General features: G+C 46.8%; 1 protein-coding gene across 1 annotated transcript in view; it reads right to left on the bottom strand.

Moving 5' to 3' along the window:
• Positions 1 to 1,274: 1,274 nt before the first annotated feature.
• The window catches only part of NOL9 (nucleolar protein 9), a 34,816-nt gene continuing 12,704 nt past the window's right edge, over positions 1,275 to 23,386 (bottom strand). Inside the window, exons 5-11 of the mRNA XM_089658956.1 lie at positions 22,146 to 22,243; positions 17,301 to 17,462; positions 14,925 to 15,210; positions 12,873 to 12,978; positions 9,008 to 9,185; positions 4,721 to 4,854; positions 1,275 to 3,513 (exon numbers count right to left, since the gene is read on the bottom strand). Of these exons, the coding sequence (XP_089515082.1) occupies positions 3,403 to 3,513; positions 4,721 to 4,854; positions 9,008 to 9,185; positions 12,873 to 12,978; positions 14,925 to 15,210; positions 17,301 to 17,462; positions 22,146 to 22,243 (1,075 nt within the window). The 3' untranslated portion in view covers positions 1,275 to 3,402. The remainder of the gene's footprint in view (positions 3,514 to 4,720; positions 4,855 to 9,007; positions 9,186 to 12,872; positions 12,979 to 14,924; positions 15,211 to 17,300; positions 17,463 to 22,145; positions 22,244 to 23,386) is intronic.

Here is a 23,386-nt window from a genome sequence, read left to right as displayed (position 1 = left end):
TATATATTGTTCATTCACATCAGTCCCTAACCCTCAAGGGGTGCACAATCTAAGGCCCCTAACCCTCAAGGGGCGCACAATCTAAGGCCCCTAACCCTCAAGGGGCGCACAATCTAAGGTCCCTAACTCTAAAGGGGCGTACAATCTAAGGTCCCTAACTCTCAAGGGGCGTACAATCTAAGGTCCCTAACTCTCAAGGGGCGTACAATCTAAGGTCCCTAACCCTCAAGGGGCGTACAATCTAAGGTCCCTAACCCTCAAGGGGCGTACAATCTAAGGTCCCTAACCCTCAAGGGGCGTACAATCTAAGGTCCCTAACCCTCAAGGGGCGTACAATCTAAGGTCCCTAACTCTCAAGGGGCGTACAATCTAAGGTCCCTAACTCTCAAGGGGCGTACAATCTAAGGTCCCTAACCCTCAAGGGGCGTACAATCTAAGGTCCCTAACCCTCAAGGGGCGTACAATCTAAGGTCCCTAACTCTCAAGGGGCGTACAATCTAAGGTCCCTAATTCTCAAGGGGCGTACAATCTAAGGTCCCTAACTCTCAAGGGGCGTACAATCTAAGGTCCCTAACCCTCAAGGGGCGTACAATCTAAGGTCCCTAACCCTCAAGGGGCGCACAATCTAAGGTCCCTAACTCACATTCATACACATACTAGGGCCAATTTAGACAGGATCCAATTATCCTACCAGCATGTCTTTGGAGGGTGGGAGGAAACTGGAGTACCTGGAGGAAACCCACGCAGGCACAGGGAGAACATGCAAACTCCAAGCAGGTGGTGCCATGGTTGGGACTTAAACCAACGACCCTAGTACGACCAGGCGGAAGCGCTAACCATTTAGCCACTGTGCTGCCCACATGATGAATTCATAACATGATCCCCAGGCCGCTGGAAGCAGGCCGGTACTGTGAGCCACAAGCCGCTGTGTCCCCTAGCCCATGCAAGGACAATGGCGTACACATATACGATTGTGCCTTAGGTATGATCGAACTTATTTCACCTGGAGATTTTGTCCTCTGAGGTTTAGTCGCTGTCCACGAAGCAGACGTCGAAGATGTCAAAGGGTCGAACATTTTCACTTGAAAGCTTTTGTTTGTACTTTTATAGCTGCGTTTGGGGGGGTGTTGTTCGGTTTACCTCGACACCCACAGCAGATCGCACCGATAACGCATGAAACACAGGTTTCCCACAATGTGTTCTGCTGTGAAAGGGCCCTTACTGCTTAGACAAGGGTCACCACAATGGGGAAATAAATACACGTACCATTACTCTTCCATTTTGTCCATATTTATTGACTCTCAAAACTACATTGTAGAAAACAGACCGTTATTATTGTGGTCTTTTCTTTATTACAAGAAACATTTTATAACATACACTGTACACAACAGAAAAAACCTGGAAGGCAATTGTGGCATTTACGGTTTTGAGGACGGTGAGTTAGATGAACATTTTACAGGGACACTGCATAATCCATGACTGCTTGCTCTTCTATGTAACTATTACAATGTACAAAAAGTCTGGAACACATCGGCTGACTGTGCCCTCTGTGACCCTATTAGAGTCTGGAACACGTTGCTTGAGTGCACCTCCTTGACTCTGTGCCACATTGGTTGAGCGCACCTCCTTGACTGTACTAGAGTCTGGATCACATTAGTTGAGGGCAGCCTCCTTGACTGTGGACCACATTGGTTGAGTGCAGACTCCTTGACTGTGGACCACATTGGTTGAGGGCACCTCCTTGACTGTGGACCAGATTGGTTGAGGGCAGACTCCTTAACTGTGGACCATATTGGTTGAGGGCATCTCCTTGACTGTGGACCATATTGGTTGAGGGCATCTCCTTGACTGTGGACCACATTGGTTGAGGGCAGCCTCCTTGACTGTGGACCACTTTGGTTTAGTGCGCCTCCTTGACGATGGACCACATTGGTTTAGGGACCTGCTTGACAGTGGACCACATTGGTTGAGGGCAGCCTCCTTGACCATAATAGCCTGGAACACATTGGTTGAGTGTCTTTAACCATAATAGCGTCTGGAACATACAGGTTGAGTGCATCTTCCTTGACCGTAGGAGTCTGGGACACATTGGTTTAGTATGTCTCCTTGGCTGTATTAGTCTGGAACACATTGGTTGAGTGAGCCTCCTTGAGGCTGGACCACATCCGTTAGGTGCACTTTCTTTAACAGTATTTAAGTCTAGAACACACTGGGGTAGATTTGCAAAAACTGGAGCAGCTGTGCATGGTAGCCAGTAAGCTTCTAAAGTCAGTTTGTTCAATTAAGCTTTAGAAAGGAAAAAAAAAAAAAAAAAAAAAAAACCTGGAAGCCGATTGGATTCCATGCAGAGTTGCACCAGATTTTGCATATTCCAGTTTTAGTAATTAAGGCCCATTGGTTGAGTGCGCTTCCTTGACTGTGGACCACATGGGTTTAGTGCACCTCCTTGACTGTGGACATTGGTTGAGGGCACCTGCTTGACTGTGGACATTGGTTGAGGGCACCTGCTTGACTGTGGACCACATTAGTTGAGGGCACCAGCTTGACTGTGGACCACATTAGTTGAGGGCACCAGCTTGACTGTGGACCACATTAGTTGAGGGCACCAGCTTGACTGTGGACCACATTAGTTGAGGGCACCAGCTTGACTGTGGACCACATTAGTTGAGGGCACCAGCTTGACTGTGGACCACATTAGTTGAGGGCACCAGCTTGACTGTGGACCACATTAGTTGAGGGCACCAGCTTGACTGTGGACCACATTAGTTGAGGGCACCAGCTTGACTGTGGACCACATTAGTCGAGGGCAGCCTCCTTGACCGTAATAGTATGGAACACATTGGTTCAGTGTATCTTCTTTAACGATAATAGCGTCTGGAACATACTGGTTGAGTGCGTCTTCCTTGACCGTAGGAGTATGGGACATATTGGTTGAGTGCACCTCCTTGGCTGTATTAGTCTGGGACACATTGGTTGAATGCGCCTTTCATGACCATATTAGCGTATGGAACACATGGTTGAGTGCACCTCCTTGGTTATATTAGTCTGGAACACATTGGTTGAGTGCACCTCCTTGGTTGTATTAGTCTGGAACACACTAGTTGAGTGCCCCTTCCTGGACTGTATTAGAATTTGGAACATAATGGTTGAGTGTGTCTCCTTGACTCTGGAGCACATTGGTTGAGTGAACCTTCCATGACCAGAATACAGTGTGGAACACATATTTGTAACACTGATGCGATTTGTACTCCTGAATTTATTATGAAAGTTTCTTATGGTACAAGCCCGCTGTTTGGGCTTACTTGTTTTGTTTTAAAAACATTTTCAAAAACTGAATTGTAAAAAAATAATTTAACAATAAAACAACAGAATAGCAAAACAAAAAGGGAAATAGCAAAAAACTTAGAGATGTTCACGCCTCTTGAGGTGTTTTTTTCTCTTCATCTTCCCTGAGCCGTAGATTGTGAAGTCATAGTCTGAGGTGACGTAGGGAACCTCCCCAATAATTCCAGGCTGGGAAACGAGAGAGAAGAGAAATGCTTAGATATGATATTTAAAACTGGCCACTGAGCATCATGAGGGAGGTAATAGAACAGGTCACATCTCCAGGAAAAAAAAGACAATTACAGAGGATCTGTCAAAACACCTCAGGGTGAAGCTGGCATTCTTTAAATCCTGAGCAGTTCACTAATCTGACCTCTGGGTTTTGCTGAAGGTTCCCCGCCCTGGAACTAACACAGGGAGGCAGATTGTCCAAAATGCACTTGAGCATTCTCCTATGGAATCCGAAAAACATCACCAACACTCAACACCAACAGAGCCTCCTACTTCCTAAACCTCACTGCTCTGGGACTTTACATACTCATCTGGGGTGGTCATAGAACTCATCGAGTATGACTTTACTCGGTCACGCCTACGTTTTTTTTTTTTTTTAGAACATTTTGAGACCCCTGGTCTGGTATACCAGGACGACACAAAAAAAAAAAAAAAAAAAAAGGACCTGCCTACTGTCCTTCAGACAGAGCAGGTTGACCCCAGAAGAGGAGGATTGGGGTTGCTCTGTGCAGTACCATTGCAAAGAGCAGGAAAGTATGAAGTTTATTTTTTTTTTAAATTCCTTTAGAATCACTTTACATTTTTTTTTTAATTTTATTTAAATTAATTTTTTACATCGTTTCTGTATATATTTTTTTTATTCAACTTTCTTGCCATGACAAGGAATGAACAACATCCCTAACTGACTGCAGGGGCAGTAATAAGACCTCTTTATGGAAAGATCTTGGGTCTATTAGACCCCTGACCCCTCCTGTTCTCCAAAGCAGCCAGAAACCAGATTACTGGCCGTTACCGGCCAAAAAAAGCAACCAAAGAATTAAAACCAGAAGTGACAAAATCCCCGTTACTTCTGACTTCAATTGTCAGGGGGAAAGGGGGAGTGTGGATGTGCCTCCACCTCTGTCAGCAGCTGGCCCCGACAGGCTGTAGCAGACTCGGGCTTCCTAGAGGAACAGGAGAGATTGGGAACTGCGGCTGTAGAGGCGCTCTGATCACTTTTACATGAATCCCCAAGGCCGGCTGAAAATGTTAATAGGATCATAGCGGCAGCCAAGATCCTGGTGTAACCATTACAGGCAAGTCCTAAGGGCTGGAAGTGGTTAGGCCGGTGCCATGAGCATTGTCCCAGGTTTCCCATTTCACCCTCGATTGAAAGAGACAATACCTGGTTCTTGAAGATGCTGTGGGGTATAGATATGTTTCCAATTTGAAGGCAATTCACCAATCGCAGAGTTGCTGGAGGGATGGGTGTAAGGATGTGATAAACCTTTCTCTCCATGTTAATTCCCCGAATAATACCTAGAGAGACAAGAGCAACTCAATGTAACTGTATGACAATGAAAATACTGCGCTTATGGGGAAAAAAAAATGCCAAAAAAATATATAAAGTGAAAAAACAAAGATCAGCAACAGTACTGAGATTATCACTGCTCGAAAAAAATTTAAAGGAAGACTTTGTAAACAGTGTCTAGCATTAAGTCAATGACACTCCTGGGATATGGATCTGGTCAGGTAAGTCGCAGAGGGGGGCGGTAATCAGTTTCAGCTGCTTTGGTGTTAATGAAATTAACAACAGGTGCACTAGACGGGCAACAATGAGACGACCCCCAAAACAGGAATAATTTTACAGGTGGAGGCCACTGACATATTTTTCCCCACTGATCTTTTCAGTTTTTCACTAGTTTTGCATTTGGCTCGGGTCAGTGTCACTACTGGTAGCATGAGGCCATACCTGGACCCTACAGAGGTTGTACAGGCAGCCCGACTCCTCCAGGATGGCACATCAATACGTGCCATTGCCAGAAGGTTTGCTGTGTCTTCCAGCACAGTCTCAAGAGCATGGAGGAGATTCCAGGAGACAGGCAGTTTCTCTAGGAGGGCTGGACAGGGCCGTAGAAGGTCCCTAACCCATCAGCAGGACCGGTATCTGCTCCTTTGTGCAAGGAGGAATAAGATGAGCACTGCCAGAGCCCTACAAAATGACCTCCAGCAGGCCACTGGTGTGAATGTCTCTGACCAATCAGAAACAGACTTCATGAGGGTGGCCTGAGGGCCCAATGTCCTCTAGTGGGCCCTGTGCTCACTGCCCGCCACCATAGAGCTGGATTGGCATTTGCCATTGAACCCCAGAATTGGCAGGTCCACCACTGGCGCCCTGTGCTTTTCACAGATGAGAGCAGGTTCACCCTGAGCACATGTGACAGACGTGAAAGGGTCTGGAGAAGCCGTGGAGAACGTTCTGCTGCCTGTAACATGGTTCAGCATGACCGTATTGGTGGTGGGTCAGTGATAGTCTGGGGAGGCATATCCATGGAGGGACGCACAGACCTCTACAGGCTAGAAAATGGCACCCTGACTGCCATTAGGTATGGGGATGAAATCCTTGGACCCATTGTCAGACCCTGCGCTGGTGCAGTGGGTCCTGGGTTCCTCCTGGTGCAGTGGGCCCTGGGTTCCTCCTGGTGCAGTGGGCCCTGGGTTCCTCCTGGTGCAGTGGGCCCTGGGTTCCTCCTGGTGCAGGACAATGCCCGGCCTTGTGTGGTGAGAGTATGCAGGCAGTTCCTGGAGGATGAAGGAATTGATACCATTGAATGGCCCCCACCCTCTCCTAACCTAAATCCAATAGAACCCCTCTGGGATGTCATGTTTCGGTCCATATGACGCTGCCAGGTTGCACCTCATACTCTTCAGGAGCTCAGTGATGCCCTGGTCCAGATCTGGAAGGAAATCCCCCAGGACACCATCTGTGGTCTCTTTAGGACCCTCCACCTGATGTTGTCAGGCATGCATACAAGTACGTGGGGGCCACACAGACTACTGAGGACCATTCTGAGTTGCTGCAATGAAATTTCACAAAAATGGACTCTCCTGCTGCATCATTTCTTCACTTTGATTTTCGGGGTGTTTTTGAATTCGGTCCTCTGTAGGTCCATCATTTTAATTTCCATCAAACAATGGGACATCCTTACGTTCCTCACCCATCACCCCGTCCATGTCAGTAAAGAGATCCAGCAGGAGATTCCTCCCCATTGAGATCTGATGGGTTTTCAAAGTCTTCCTTTCATTTTTTTGAGCAGTGTACTCCACAGTTCTAAATGATATATAGAAATCTGCACCAATAACCAACTTGTGCCAAAATTCTAAATGGAGTATATATAAAGTTATCAATATACAAACAAACATAAAAGAATGGAATAAAGTCCAAATGTGAAACACCATGAAAAAGTCCTATAGGACTAAAACAAACTCCATGAAACGAAGTGCTGAGACACCAACAACTCCCAGGGGTGATCCCATCACCAAGGGTAATTATGTGCTTACCAAAATGATCTGACCCTCTAGCCAGATGAGGCTAAACAAGCATGTACATCATGGAGTCCACCGAGCCTCCTTCCACGTCAAGCCTCATACATGGACCAACCACATATGGAAAGGTGCCAGCAATGGATTATTCCATTCAATCTCTTCCCTTCCATGTCACCCAGCTGCCCCTGTACACAGCATGGCAGGTCCTATGAATGTGTGCATCATGGGCTCAGGAAACGGTCATGGAAGGAAAGAACTCTAATAGAATAATCCATTGTGGGGGTCCTTTCCTTATGTGGTTGGTCCATGTATGAGGCTTGACATGGAAGGAGGATTGGTGGAGTCCATGATATATATGTGCTTGTTTTGACTTCTCTGGCTAGAGGGTTATAGCGGAGCTCCAGGGGAAGTTCCGCTTTCATGCATTGTCCCCCGCTCCCCATTAAGGATTGGCACCTTTGGTGATCGGTTACCTGAATTTGACAGGTACCCGCTCCCACTTCTGCTGCGATCGCCTAGGTCAGGGGTAGGCAACATGAGAACCGCAAGACTACAAGTTCCATCATGCCTCTGCAAGTCATAGCTGTAACTGTCAGTTTTGAAATCTTTGCAATGCCTCATGGGAAATGTAGTTCCATAACAGCTAGAGAGCCGCAGGTTGCCTACCCCTGGCCAGGGGTGGACTGACCATTTGGAAACTCGGTCCGGGGTCCGTAGGAGGCCCCCATGAGATGCCCCTGGTACCTTTTTCATAGGCTTTTTTGAGTTTGGACAGAGGCCCTATGATCCCCTATTGCCTGGGGGCCCCATGAGTTGTTAGTCCACCCCTGCCCCTGGCCTAGGTGATCGGAAGTTGTCCTCCCCCCCTCCCTTCCTGTAGTCTTCTGGGACACATGCCAGGTCCCAAAATCTATGGGGCCATTCACAAAGTGCAGCGCTTCTTGCGCATGTGCAGTAGGCACCCGGCTGTAAAGCCGCAAGCTGTCACAGCTGGGTGGCCACACTATAGATACCAGCACCAGGGACAGAAGACGGCCGGTGAAACCAGCCGTGGTGAGGACGCCTCTGGACCGGGGGACAGGTAAGTGGCTGTATTTTAAAAGTCAGCAGCTAGTTTTTGTAGCTGCTGACTTTTTTCTTTTTCTCAGGTGGAACTCCGCTTTCAATCCTAATGACCCTTGGCGGTGGGATCACCCCTTGGAGTTATTGGTGTCATAGCACTTCATTTCACGGAGTTTGGTTTGGTCCTAAAGTTCACATTTGGGCTTACGTTCGTTTGGACTTTATTCGATCCTTTTAGGTTTATTGATAATGTTATGTACACTTAATTTAGAATTTCGGCCCAAGTTGGTTATTGGAGCAACAGATATACATTATATATATATATATATATATATATATATATAAAAATGTAACAAAAAAAAAAAAATTACTTGTCGCCCACATTAGTCAGTCAATTAAGTTTTCTCTCTTAATAAAAGATTAAAAAAATAAAAGGGAGCCCAAAGGGGCACATTATTCTTTTATTATTATTATACAGGATTTATTATTATTATACAGGATTTATTATTATTATACAGGATTTATTATTATTATTATACAGGATTTATTATTATTATACAGGATTTATTATTATTATTATTATTATACTACAGGATTTATTATTATTATACAGGATTTATTATTATTATTATACAGGATTTATATTATTATTATTATACAGGATTTATTCTTATTATTATTATACAGGATTTATTATTATTATACAGGATTTATTATTATTATACAGGATTTATATTATTATTATTCAGGATTTATTCTTATTATTATTATACAGGATTTATTATTATTATACAGGATTATTATTATTATACAGGATTTATTCTTTTATTATTATTATACAGGATTTATTATTATACAGGATTTATTATTATTATTATTATTATACAGGATTTATTATTATTATTATACAGGATTTATTATTATTATTATTATTATTATACAGGATTTATGGCACCAACAGTTTGCTCAGCGCTTTACATTACAATGGGAGACAATACAAGTGGGTTAGGAGGGCCCTGATCCTGGGAGCTTACAATCTAAGATGACTAGCCATGTATTGAATTTCCCCTCTGTCCCAACTCACCAAACCCCAGGCAGTCACAGATTGGTGTCTGCGTGAGGATGACCGGGCCGCTGCTCTGGCTGCCGACATCATCCAAAATGTGGCACAGGCTGACCCAGCTAGCGTTTGCGGTGTACAAGATGTGCGACGGTGCGACGTCTGCGTGGATGACTCGAAGTGCCACGGCGTTAAAAGGCACCTAGAAGACACAAGGGCACAACGCTCTCAGTTCTACGGGGTTATTTGCCATATAAATACATTCACAGACAGATTTCAGGTTTCCAGATCTCCATGTACTGTATTGTATGTCAGCTAAAGCAATAGGCAAGGATTAAGATGAGATGAATGACATGTCGCCCAGAGACGCCATTGCTTGCAGGTAAACCAATGTGTGATCTCATCGCCAGATCTGCTATGACTGTAGTACAGTAGGTGAGCTCGTGCCATAATGTGAAGTACGCATAGCTCATTATGGCACACACTCCTCCACGAATGTACAAATCGCCTGATGCCTGGGACATGGAGTTCCGGGCACCGAGAAGGTTTTTTTTTTTTTTTAACCTCCCTAGCGCTCTGATTATGTCCATATTTCTGTGCTCAAAGCGGTACTTTTTTTGCATGGAAATATGACGTTATTTTATTGTAGGCCTGTAATTTTTAGGAATAACTCACTGAAATCTGTCTGAACAAGAGTCTAGTAAACATCCCGGGTCTGATAAAACTTGAAACACAAAATCATAAATTATAATTTAATAAATAATCATAAAAAAAAAAATATAATAATAATAAATTTAATTAAATAATATTATCAAACCAAAAACACTGAAATGTGAAATAGAGCGCCAAGTTCGCCCATCGCTGAGCTCCGTCGCAGAATCGTTTTCAGTGCCTGATGAGGAATTTCCCCCACCAATCATTATCACTCAATTCTGCAAGTGGTTCTGATTTACTATCGCTGTTCTCTAGCCGGTCTAAAACCGCGTCTGACCTAAAGGGACGCTTTTTGGACGCCATGGACGTGTCTCAGTTTCCAGGCAGAAAGGGCGGTAAAAATGCAGGCAGGGTGCCGGACAAAGCACTCGGGACACAATGTATGTGAAATGGTTTGATACAGGAATGTTATACTATGTGATTTTAGTGTATTTAGTGAATGTCACTTTTTGACATTTTTAAATTTCCCGCCAGTTCCGTCCCCCGTACGTCCCGACGTCGCAGGGAACGGAACCCGGAAGACAGATGCCGGCATCGGCTGGAAGACATTACAGGGGACACTGCAGGGGGGACATCGCGGGAGCGCAGGACAAGGTAAGTGAAGAAGAGATCCCGGAGCCACGCCGCAGTGTATTCCCGAGTGTAGCTCGGGGGGGGTTACCGCTTGTGGTGCTGAAACTTTACCCCGAGCTACACTCGGGAATACCACCAGGGGGGTTAAGGCTCGGTTCACACTGCCACAACTTGGGATCTGACTTGTGAGACCCCCAAGTCGCATGACATGTGAAATCCCATGTTAGTCAATGAGAGCCGTCTTAATTCCCACTACTGAAGTCGCTCCGACTTTAGAAAGGGTTCCTGTAATACTTCAAGGCGACTTCTATAGACTTTAATAGAAGTTGCCACCAAGTCGGATCCTCATCTATATTGATGTGATTTGGATCCGACCATGCAGGAAGATTACCCAGCATTCCCTGAAAGTTGCTTCAAAGTGGTACTCAAGTTGCCTGGCAAAGTCGCACTGTAAGTCGCGCAACTTTCAGGTCGCAGTAGCGTGAGCCGAGACTTTATGCGGTGCAATTTTCATGTCAGTTTACAGTGCGATTTTCAACAGGTAGTTGTTCAGTGGTTCATGTGCGATTCAGATATGATTCAGGCATGCGATTGTGGAGACCCTTTTGGTCAACGCGAATTTAGTACTGCTGCGGTTTTCAATCAGCCTTCCAATGTTAGAAATGCAATCTATCCTCTTCTCTACAAAACGGCCTTCCATCCACCGGCTAGGAGTTGTGAACAGGCCTCAGAATGCCACCATACTCTATGCTGTGCGAGTTTGGAAAGCATTGCTCCAGATTGCAGCGCTAAAATAACAAATAAAAACAGCATAATATAGCATAAACTAAAGTGCATAATATCAAATCACACTGGAGGTGAACTTGAGTGAATAAAAAGTCCCAAGAGAAATGCAGGCCCAACGTGGGGATCTGGTAGATCCTAATGAGTGCGTGGGGCAGGGTTCCAGTGTACCACACGGTGAATCTAGGGTAAAAAATGCGCACTCACCAGAAGTGCGTCAAAAATACGCATGTGAAATTATCCTGTTACATCAGGTAGCGGTCATCTATTGCCAAGGTAAGGTCAGAGTCATACACCTTCCAATCGCAACTCAGGGTAGGTACTCCAAGAGTCTCAAACGTGTCACCATCTGGGGTACCTTTGAACAGGTTCTGCAAGTGGGGACTCTTCCCGACTGTACACAGATGAGCCGGTTGGTGACCGTCTCCGCCACCGAGAAGAGCTCCGAGGTGTCCAGCCCCTCCAGCAGCCGGCTGCAGCCTTCCTTCTCCTGAGCGCTGAGCCCCGTGCACAGTCGGGAAGAGTCCCCGCTTGCAGAACCTGTTCAAAGGGACCCCAGATGGTGACACGTTTGAGACTCTTGGAGTACCTACCCTGAGTTGCGATTGGAAGGTGTATGACCCTGACCTTACCTTGGCAGTAGATTACAGCTACCTGATGTAACAGGATAATTTCACATGCGTATTTTTGACGCAGTTCTGGTGAGTGCGCATTTTTTTACCCTAGATTCACCGTGTGGTACACTGGAACCCTGCCCCACACACTCATTAGGATCTACCAGATCCCCACGTTGGGCCTGCATTTATCTTGGGACTTTTTATTCACTCAAGTTCACCTCCAGTGTGATTTGATACTATGCACTTTAGTTTATGCTATATTATGCTGTTTTATTTATGTTATTTTAGCGCTGCACCTTTATATGTATGTACTCAGTTGGAAGGTTCATTCTTGGTTACCTTTTTGGTGTTGTAGCAGCTATCTTTTATAGAGTTTTGGATAGCGCTCGCATATTACCTCTTTATTATTATTGCTCCAGACTGGCACAGGAACCTTCTATACACCCAATCAAAATCGCAGCGCTGGACATCCTTAATCTAAAACAATGTATTTTCAGATGCCACGCGAATCTAGGCCTTTCGGATCGCATCTTATCCACGTGTGGACTGGGACTCAGCCCTGGTTCACACCAGTGCGACTTGAGTTCAAAGTCGTATGACAAGTCGCACCCCATTAGCGGCACTGGAACGGCTCAAATCAGTGCGACTCAAGTCACAGCGACTTTGAAAAAGGTTCCTGCGCTATTTTTGTACAACTTCATTGCAACATGCATTGACATCTGTTAAATGAAGTCACAGCAAGAGTGCCAGCAAGCCGCAATGCAAAGAAAGTCGCACTGAATAGTCATAGTTACATAGTGTGGCTGAAGAAAAAAAAAAAAAAAAAGCAGGCCATTTTTTTTCCTTTCATCCGAAAGACTAAATCGGACGATTTTCGCACTGTTAGTGGGGCAATGGCACCGGCCGATGTTCGCACTGTTAGTGGGGCATTGGCACCGGCCGATTTTCGCACTGTTAGTGGGGCATTGGCCGATTTTCGTGGTTCCTCCTCATTTCTTTTATCAGTCATGACGGTAAATTTGTGAAACGCGGCCGATTTCCGCAATCATTGGTTGGTTCATTTATCGGCCGATTTTTCGTCCGAAAAACGAACCGTCTATGGCCTGCATTAGAAAGATTGTGGAAAAGAGCAAAAAGAGTGGCGAAGGGAAGAGCGGAGAGAGAAAGCGAAGTGTCGTTTCCCCGGATCTCTCTATACTGACCTCGTAAGGCACTAAGCTGTTGAGAGGAATGATCTGCTCAAACTGCTGCAACTTGCCAATGTAGCCCAACATGGCGAGATCTCTCAGGATCCAACCGTGACACCGTCTGAAAGGGAAAAAATAAAGCGGAGAAGAAGCCTGTTAGACAGCAAATACTTGGCAGTGACCCGTCAGCATTGGTATCTGTTGACGTAATCAGCAACCCCAACATTGGTGTCAGTGGAAGTAATAAGCCCTGGCATTGGTGTCAGTGGAAGTAATAAGCCCTGGCATTGGTGTCAGTGGAAGTAATAAGCCCTGGCATTGGTGTCAGTGGAAGTAATAAGCCCTGGCATTGGTGTCAGTGGACACAATAGGCAGCCCCAGCACTGGTGTAAGAAATGGCAACAACCCATCCCCCCCCAACCCCCAATGGGTGCAGCAATAACCCCCAGCATTGTCTCAATGGGTGCAGCAATAACCCCCCAGCATTGTTGTCAATGGGTGCAGCAATAACCCCCCAGCATTGTTGTCAATAGGTGCAGCAATAACCCCCCCGCATTGTCTCAATGGGTGCAATAATAACCCCCCCGCATGGTCTCAATGGGTGCAATAATAACCCCCCCAGCATGGTCTCAATGGGTGCAATAATAACCCCCCCCAGCATTGTCTCAATGGGTGCAATAATAACCCCCCCCAGCATTGTCTCAATGGGTGCAATAATAACCCCCCAGCATTGTCTCAATGGGTGCAATAATAACCCCCCCCCCAGCATTGTCTCAATGGGTGCAATAATAACCCCCCAGCATTGTCTCAATGGGTGCAATAATAACCCCCCGCATTGTCTCAATGGGTGCAATAATAACCCCCCGCATTGTCTCAATGGGTGCAATAATAACCCCCCCGCATTGTCTCAATGGGTGCAATAACCCCCCCGCATTGTCTCAATGGGTGCAATAATAACCCCCCCGCATTGTCTCAATGGGTGCAATAATATCCCCCCAGCATTGTCTCAATGGGTGCAATAATAACCCCCCAGCATTGTCTCAATGGGTGCAATAATAACCCCCCAGCATTGTCTCAATGGGTGCAATAACAATCCCCCAGCATTGTCTCAATGGGTGCAATAATGCCCAGCATTGTCTCAATGGGTGCAATAGTAACCCCCCCGCATTGTCTCAATGGGTGCAATAATAACCCCCCAGCATTGTCTCAATGGGTGCAATAATAACCCCCCGCATTGTCTCAATGGGTGCAATAATAACCCCCCAGCATTGTCTCAATGGGTGCAATAACGCCCAGCATTGTCTCAATGGGTGCAATAAAAAAAACCCTGCATTGTCTCAATGGATGCAATAATAACCCCCCAGCATTGTCTCAATGGGTGCAATACCCCCCCGCATTGTCTCAATGGGTGTAATAATAACCCCCCAGCATTGTCTCAATGGGTGCAATAATAAACCCCAGCATTGTCTCAATGGGTGCAATAATAAACCCCCAGCATTGTCTCAATGGGTGCAATACTAACCCCCCGCATTTTCTCAATGGGTGCAATAATAACCCCCAGCATTGTCTCAATGGGTGCAATAATAACCCCCCGCATTGTCTCAATGGGTGCAATAATAACCCCAACAATAGCGTCAATTGACACAATAAGCAGCCACAACTTTGGTGTCGTTGGATACAGTAATAAGCATCACCCAGGACATGAGTGAATGCAATAACAGCCAACACTGGTGTCACTGACTGAAATATTAACCCCCAGCACTGTTGTCAGTACTATTACCCCTCCATATTGGTGGCAGTTATTCCACACCCTTCCCCCCTGCACTGGTGGTTAGTGGCAGTAAAGTCTAACCCCCCAAGCCCACCCCTGCATTGGTGGTCATGACAGGTGGAGAGGACGGAGATGACTCCACTGACAGCACAGTCCCTCTCTCTAGAACACACACTGCTTCAGCGACCGGCACCATGCTGCTGATCATCCCGCGTGTTGGGCACCAGGGGGTCTAGTACATGGACTACATTTAAGTTGCTCATTTCAGACACCAAACCCTTCCAAGAGTCACTTACACGGTCTCTGTCCCACCAGCCCCACTGAAACGGTTTTCTATCTGAAGCAGCTCATGTCCCGAGGAAGGCTTGAAGTGAGGATCCGTGTCTTCTTCTTCATCGGAGGAGTCCAGCCCTTTGTGTTTGTATTTGGTGCCGGAAGAGGCCTTCGTCATGTATCCAGCCGCACTCTTCACATACTCCGGGGTGAGCGGCTCCATGCGTTCCCCTCCCTCACCAACAATCTGTACGACATGGTTGGGGGACAGCAGGCGGATCAGGTCTATCAGGAGTAGCAAGCCAAACCCTGAGGGGGAGAACAAAAAGACATGGCAAGGATGTAAATATTAAAGGGCAACTCCAAATGGATGTAGCAGGGGTGTGGAAATTTAAAAAAAAACTACTTGTCCAAGGACTAAAATCAGTGCCTCAATCTAGTTGAGCCTCGAGGACCATCTACTGGTCCCTCGGGGGGCCATCTACTGGTCCCTCGGGGGGCCATCTACTGGACCCTCGGGGGGCCATCTACTGGACCCTCGGGGGGCCATCTACTGGACCCTCGGGGGGCCATCTACTGGACCCTCGGGGGGCCATCTACTGGACCCTCGGGGGGCCATCTACTTGACCCTCGGGGGCCATCTACTTGACCCTCAAAAAAAAAAAAATAATAACCAAAACCGAATTTAGATCTGAGGTGCTTTAACCACTTCCCGTCCGGCCTGTGTACATAAACAGCCGGACGGGAGCAGTGCAGCAACTTCTGCATTCACTGCCTGTGCAGAGATCGGCACCGCGATCCGGTGCCCGCTGTGTCCTCCACCGATCGCTGTATGGGACCTCTGTGCGAGGTCCCGATCATGTGATCACTGATTGGCCAATCAGCGATCACATGCAGAGTAGTAAGCAAGATGCGACTTCCCGACATCATTGCTTACTACTGGTGATCTCTGTGAACATTCACAGATTTCACAAGGTACAGGGCTATTCAAAACATCTTTGTACCATGTGACAAGCTGTGACCAATCACAGCTAAACAGTATTTCTCAATGGCTGCAGGAATGTCACTTCTGACTGTCGCCTTAAGAGTTCCCTTCACTGGAACTAGGGGGCCAAGCCCAACCCCTGAAAAACAACCCCACACCATAATCCCCCCTCCACCAAACTTTACACTTGGCACAATGCAGTCAGGCAAGTACCGTTCTCCTGGCTGCCAAAGCCAGACACGTCCATCGGATTACCAGACAGAGAAGTGTGATTGGTCACTCCAGAGAACACGCCTCCCTTGCTCTAGAGTCCAGTGGCGGCGTGCTTTACACCATGGCATCCGACGCTTTGCATTGCACTTGGTGATGGAAGGCTTGGATGCAGCTGCTCGGCCATGGAAACCCATTCCATGAAGCTCTCTACACACTGTTGTTGGGCTCATCTGAAGGCCACACCAAGTTTGGAGGTCTTTAACTATTGACTCTGCAGACAGTTGGCGACTTCTGTGCGCTTCAGCATGCGCTGACCCCGCTCTGTCATGTGACGTGGCCTACCACTTGGTGGCTGAGTGGCTGTTGTTCCCACTTTGTTATAATCCCACTAACAGTTGAGCGTGGAATATTTAGTAGCCAGGAAATGTCACGGATGGACTTATTGCCCAGGTGGCCACCTATCACGGGACCACGCTTGGAGTCACTGAGCTCCTGAGAGCGACCCATTCTTTCACCAATGTTTGTAGAAGCCGTCTGCATGCCTAGGGGCTTGATTGTATACACCTGTGTCCATGGAGGGGATTGGAACACCTGAATCACATGATATGGAGGGGATTGGAACACCTGAATCACATGATATGGAGGGGATTGGAACACCTGAATCACATGATATGGAGGGGATTGGAACACCTGAATCACATGATATGGAGGGGATTGGAACACCTGAATCACATATGGAGGGGATTGGAACACCTGAATCCAATTGGTGGCGGAGACACTTTTTATTTTTTTTAAATTGTTTTTTATTTTTACATTGTCAGTTCATTTTTTTTTTTTTTTTAACCACTTTTATTGCTGTCACAAGGAATGTAAACATCCCCTGCCCCTGTGACAGCAATAGGCACGTGACAGGTATTTTTTTTGGAGGAATCTGGGGTCCATGAGACCCCAAATTCCCCCTCTGCACTTCAGATATTTTTAATGTCAGGTCATCGCTTCCGGATTACAATGAAGGAGAGTCGATCAAAGCCGATTCTGGCTGCTTGTACAAGAGAGCTGGCCACCGGCTCTAAAAAAACAACCCCCCCCCCAAAAAAAAACCCCACAACAGTATCACTCCGGTATAATCCCCCCCCCCCCCATGTACGGGTACGTCGCTGGTCCGGAGGTGGTTAAGGACTGAACATATCCAGTAGCTCACCTTTAATCCATCCCATGGTGTTGACAATGAGCGGCTGCTCCCTCTTGTAAGACGTGATGACATATTTCACAGATTCGAGGAACCGTTCAATCTCCTGTTCACACGACGTCTCTCCGAAGAAGACCATCTTCTGGACGTCGCTCTGATGCGTAAATGGAGGACCTGCAAAAAAAAAATAAAATACTGTAAAAGCTCCTCACAAGACCTCCTTCTCTCTAGTTCCCTGGTCTCCTCCTCCCATGCCCGACTCCAGGACTTCTCCAGGGTGTCACCCATCCTCTGGAACTCCCTGCCCCAACCCATCAGATTATCACCTACTCTCCTCTCCTTTAGGCGCACCCTGAAAACCCATCTCTTCAGGGAAGCCTACCCCACCCCCCGCTAACTTGCCGACCTCCTCCATTCTTCCTACCACCCCATCCCCCACAGCTATCTCCTCCTGTGCCACCATCCCCTCCCTCCTAGATTGTAAGCTCCAAGGAGCAGGGCCCTCAATCCCCTCATGCTTTGCATTGTATTGGTATTGTTCTGTCACATGTTCTGTCCCCCTTTGTAATGTACAGCGCTGAGCGAACCATTGGCGCTTTATAAATACTGTATAATAATAGTAAAAAAAAAAAAATATAAAAAAAAAAAAACAAAAACAAACAAAAAAAAAAAAAAAATAGACACGTGACTGCCAGTGACTTATGAACTAGAATACTGAAAACAGCTAAACAGATGGAATATAAATATGGAGCGGGTTTACCTGCCCAAGGATTTGTATATACTTAGTAGCTAGAGAATGTCTAGCACCATCTATCCCAGGGGAGGGCAACTGTGGCCCTCCAGCTGTTGTAGAACTACAAGTCCCAGGAGGCATTGCAAGACTGACAGTTACAAGCATGACGCAGAGGCATGATGGGACTTGTAGTTCACCAACAGCTGGAGGGCCACAGTTGCCTACCCCTGATCTAGCCTTTTCCTCCCTAGCCCGACTGACCCTGGCCCACCCCTTATTCGATTTAAACTCTTAACCACTTCATGTCCGGACACTCACCCCCCCCCCTTCCAGTCCGGACACTTTCCCCTCCTCCCAGGCCGGACACTTTCCCCCCCCCCCTTCCAGTCCGGACACTTTCCCCCCCCCCCTTCCAGTCCGGACACTTTCCCCCCCCCCCTTCCAGTCCGGACACTTTCCCCCCCCCCCTTCCAGTCCGGACACTTTCCCCCCCCCCCTTCCAGTCCGGACACTTTCCCCCCCCCCCTTCCAGTCCGGACACTTCCCCCCCCCCCTTCCAGTCCGGACACTCCCCCCCCCCCCCCCCTTCCAGTCCGGACACTCCCCCCCCCCCCCCCCCCTTCCAGTCCGGACACTTCCCCCCCCCCCCCCCCTTCCAGTCCGGACACTTCCCCCCCCCCCCCCCCCTTCCAGTCCGGACACTTTCCCCCCCTTCCAGTCCAGGCCAGTTTTCAGCTTTCAGCGCTATCACACTTTGAATGACAATTGCGCGGTCATGCAACACTGTACCCACATGACATTTTTAGCATTTTTTTGAGACAGATAATACTTTATTTTGGTGGTATTTATTCACCGCTGGGATTTTTATTTTTTTTGCTATGTAAATGAAAAAAATCCAAAAATTAAAAAAAAAAAAATTTTTTTTGTTTGTTATAAAATTTTGCAAATAACCTTTCTTCATAAATCTTGGGCAAAATTTATTCAGTTATCTTTAAAGTGGTTAAAAAAAAAAAAAAAAAAAAAAAAAATTTTCTTTACATTTTTCTTTTCTTTTTTTATATTACTATTTATGTTTTTTTTTAACATACTGTCACCCTAGCAGTAGAAGGCTGTTGTGAATGGCCCTGTACCGTGTGACCTCTGTGATCAATCACAGATTTCACATGTAGTAAGCAATGATGTCAGAAGTGACATCTGGCTTACTACTCTGCATGTGATCACTGATTGGCCCCGTACGATGATCGGAGGACACAGCGGGCACTGGATCGCGGTGCTGCGCGCTCCCAGGGAGCTTATAAACTCCCCGTTTATAAATGGCCACCCGACCCTGCAGTGCCACCGTCCGGCCGTTTATATACAACGGCCAGACAGGAAGTGGTTAAAGCCCCATTACCTTTTTTTGGTTAGGGCTATCTCTTCATGTTACATGTTCCACCCATTTTTAGGGTGAAACATGTAACATGCTCCTCATAGCTGCCCCCGCCCGCCCGCGGACAGATAGTACGGGAGACGTCAATGCTTGTAGTTTTCAGTGAACTACCACGGCGCTGTGGAGCTCTGTGGTAGTTCATTGAAGCTTCCTGTCAGAATATCTGCTTCATCGTACATCCCGTACACCCCCCATACATCCCGTACACCCCCATACATCCCGTACACCCCCCATACATCCCGTACACCCCCCATACATCCCGTACACCCCCCCATACATCCCGTACACCCCCCCATACATCCCGTACACCCCCCCATACATCCCGTACACCCCCCCATACATCCCGTACACCCCCCCATACATCCCGTACACCCCCCATACATCCCGTACACCCCCCCATACATCCCGTACACCCCCCATACATCCCGTACACCCCCCCATACATCCCGTACACCCCCCATATGATAGGCAGATATTCTGACAGGTCTGCAGGAGACCTGCATGGCACCAGCTATCTATTGATCACTGATGCAATGCTTTCCAGGCTCCCGTAGACAAAAATAACAAATGCACATTTTTTCCTGCAAAAAGAAAAAAAAAAAAAAAAAAAAAATGTGCATTTATTATTTATGTCTAAAAAGGTGAAGTTATCCTTTAACTAATTGCCGACCGCAGATAGCCGAATGACGGCTGCACTGCGGCCGGCCAGTTCTTGCCTACGGACATAGCTGATCACGTGACGTGGTAAAAGGCCAATCACAGCGGCCTTTTAACACGTGATCAGCCGTGACCAATGACACGCTGATCACCGGGAAAATGCAAATGCCGGTTCTCGGCTGCACTTTCCTCACGCTGTCAGATCGTGAGGAAAGTACTGCTGAAAACCGGCAGTTGTCAGAGCGGGGATCGGCACCGATCATCAGGGTCACTGATCACCAGTCATACGTCAGATACGTCACTTCCGGTCATGCGCACTAGGTGGAACGCACGCTGACCCATAAGGAGGAAGCCATCTTCACATGCCATGAGGCAAGCCTAAGCAGCACAAGCGCCGAGAAGGGGCTGGAACCCGCGGTATATCGGCGGATGTCAGCGGTGGTTCCTTGGCCGCCTTGGCCCTGTATGGCAGTACCTATGAAGGATTTCTCTTTCATTCCCGTTATCCATAGCACAGGTGGTGAGTGGACTGTTACAGGACATTAGATATATGGTCCTCTGTGATCTATATGACCTATATATCTTCTATAGAGTGTGAGCTCTGTCAGTGACTTCCCACATATTGTTTGTTTCACTACAGGATGGGGACATCATGGTGCTTTGTATAGGAAACAAGATATACCATCATATATATTTCAACAGGCAGAAGAGTCTTTGGGATGTGTCTTGTTTTTTCCTACAAAAGTGGTGTATAGTCCACATGTAGTGGTGAAGAAACCATTTCAAGCAGAGTGCTGCTTTGTGCATCTTTTCTTCCATCCTGGAAATAAATGGGGCATATTCCCATCCAAGAGCTCTAGGAAACAGCTATCTATATTACAGATGAATGGGCCCCAACCACTTGTGCCGGCACAGGAATGTATTGTACCATATATTTGACATTTATGTCTTCCTTCATACAGGCCTGAGGCCTGCTATTCTCCTTTTTGACGCATATTGTGCTTGCTCCATTGCATACATGTGAGATATATATCTACAGCATAATTTTTTGGATTTCTTGATAGGGATTTGCCATTATGGTTACTGTTTAATCCCTTATATCCTCTATTATGGTATGCCCATGGCATAATTTTTGGATACACCTCCCTAGGGAAGTGTTCACCTGTGTGTTTGTGTTGCAGGGACACTAGACTCATGTAGCCATTTTCCCTGCTACACATACATTTAGACCGGTTTTTGTGTCATTTTAAATGGTTTTAGGTCTGTGTGTATTGTCTCATACTGAGGTGATGGTAAACCAGGGCAAATGCCCATATGTCATATTCATTTGTGTGTAATAAAGCATAATTTTTGGAAATTATTCCCTTAGTGTCACGTTCTGTTCATTATGTAGCCGCTTTTCTGTGAATCTCTTTTCACAACCCTCCTGTTTTGTATCACTGATCACCAGTGCCCTGATGATCGGTGCCCAGCAGTGCCACACACAAGTTCCGCCCACCTGTGCCCAGCAGTGCCACCCACCTGTGCCCAGCAGTGCAGCCAGTCAGTGCTGCCTATCCGTGCCGCCTATCCGTGACACCTCATTAGTGCCGCCTATCAGTGCCCTTCAGTGCTGCCTATCAGTGTCATCAGTGCCGCCTATCAGTGTCCATCAGTACCGCCTCATCAACGCACATCAGTGGAGAAAAATTACCTGTTTGAAAAATTTTATAATAGAAACAAAAAATTTTTTTCTTTTTTCAAAATTTTTTGCAATTTTTTTGTTTATAGCACAAAAAGTAAAGTGCCCAGCAGTGATTAAATACCACCAAAAGAAAGCTCTATTTGTGAGAAAAAAATGATAAAAATGTCATATGGGTACAATCTTGCATGACCGCGCAATTGTCAAAGTGCGGCAGCGCTGAAAGCTGAAAATTGGCCTGGTAAATAAGGGGGTATAAGTGCCCGGCCGGCGAGGGGTTAAAAAAGGTAAAAGATACATTTTAAATCGGACCATTGAAACTTAAGCAAGATGAAGCCCACCTTTAAAAACTCTTACCTAGCACAGGCTTGGTTACGTTCAGCAGTGATATAGCTCCGGGAGGTGTAAACTCTGACTGTCCCAAGTCACACTCCAAGTAGCCAACGCATGGGATGCTGGGAAAATAAAAAAAAAAAAACACCTTAGCCACTTTTAAAATGTTTTCGTCATCAGGTTCAATGAAGAAATATTTCATAGAGACATTGCATGTCTTTCCTGCAATAATGGACTCTGTTCACAGTCTGTTGTAAGCCCTCACGCACACGAGAGGTTTTGAGAACTCTGGTAACATTAGCTGTGTAAATTCACGTTAAAAAAAAAAACTTTACATTTCAAACTTTCGTTTTTCAGCTTTTTTCACGTTTTACTGTTCAGCGCCATTTTAGAGAGTTTGTGTTTTTTAGCGTTTTTTTTTTTTCTTTTTGAACGGGTCTGGAGGAGGACCAGAGGAGGAGTGGAGTCAGTTACCAGAGTCTTCTGAATGGGTCTGGAGGAGGACCAGAGGAGGAGTGGAGTCAGTTACCAGAGTCTTCTGAATGGGTCTGGAGGAGGACCAGAGGAGGAGTGGAGTCAGTTACCAGAGTCTTCTGAATGGGTCTGGAGGAGGACCAGAGGAGGAGTGGAGTCAGTTACCAGAGTCTTCTGAATGGGTCTGGAGGAGGACCAGAGGAGGAGTGGAGTCAGTTACCAGAGTCTTCTGAATGGGTCTGGAGGAGGACCAGAGGAGGAGTGGAGTCAGTTACCAGAGTCTTCTGAATGGGTCTGGAGGAGGACCAGAGGAGGAGTGGAGTCAGTTACCAGAGTCTTCTGAATGGGTCTGGAGGAGGACCAGAGGAGGAGTGGAGTCAGTTACCAGAGTCTTCTGAATGGGTCTGGAGGAGGACCAGAGGAGGAGTGGAGTCAGTTACCAGAGTCTTCTGAATGGGTCTGGAGGAGGACCAAAGGAGGAGTGGAGTCAGTTACCAGAGTCTTCTGAATGGGTCTGGAGGAGGACCAGAGGAGGAGTGGAGTCAATTACCAGAGTCTGCTGAACGCTGAGACCAGGGGAGCTAGAGATGAGGGGGTGCTACAGCTGCACTGAAAGGTGCAGGATTTGGCAGAGGAGTTCTATTTTCCTCTCTGCTGCCGACTGCTGAGACAAGGGGGTACCTGCAGGAGAGGTGCAAGGGCCACATGAAATGGCCTAGAGGGCCGGATTCGGCCTGCGGGCCTTGTGTTTGACACCTGTGTTTTAAAGGATGAGTTCACCTTTTGGAGCA

This window comes from Staurois parvus, unplaced genomic scaffold, assembly GCF_062004578.1.
Source record: "Staurois parvus isolate SC_StPar_1 unplaced genomic scaffold, SC_StPar_1.0 ptg001114l, whole genome shotgun sequence".
Taxonomy (NCBI): Eukaryota; Metazoa; Chordata; class Amphibia; order Anura; family Ranidae; genus Staurois; species Staurois parvus.
Note: the sequence above shows the minus strand (reverse complement) of the source record. Positions and strands in the feature narration are given on the sequence as shown.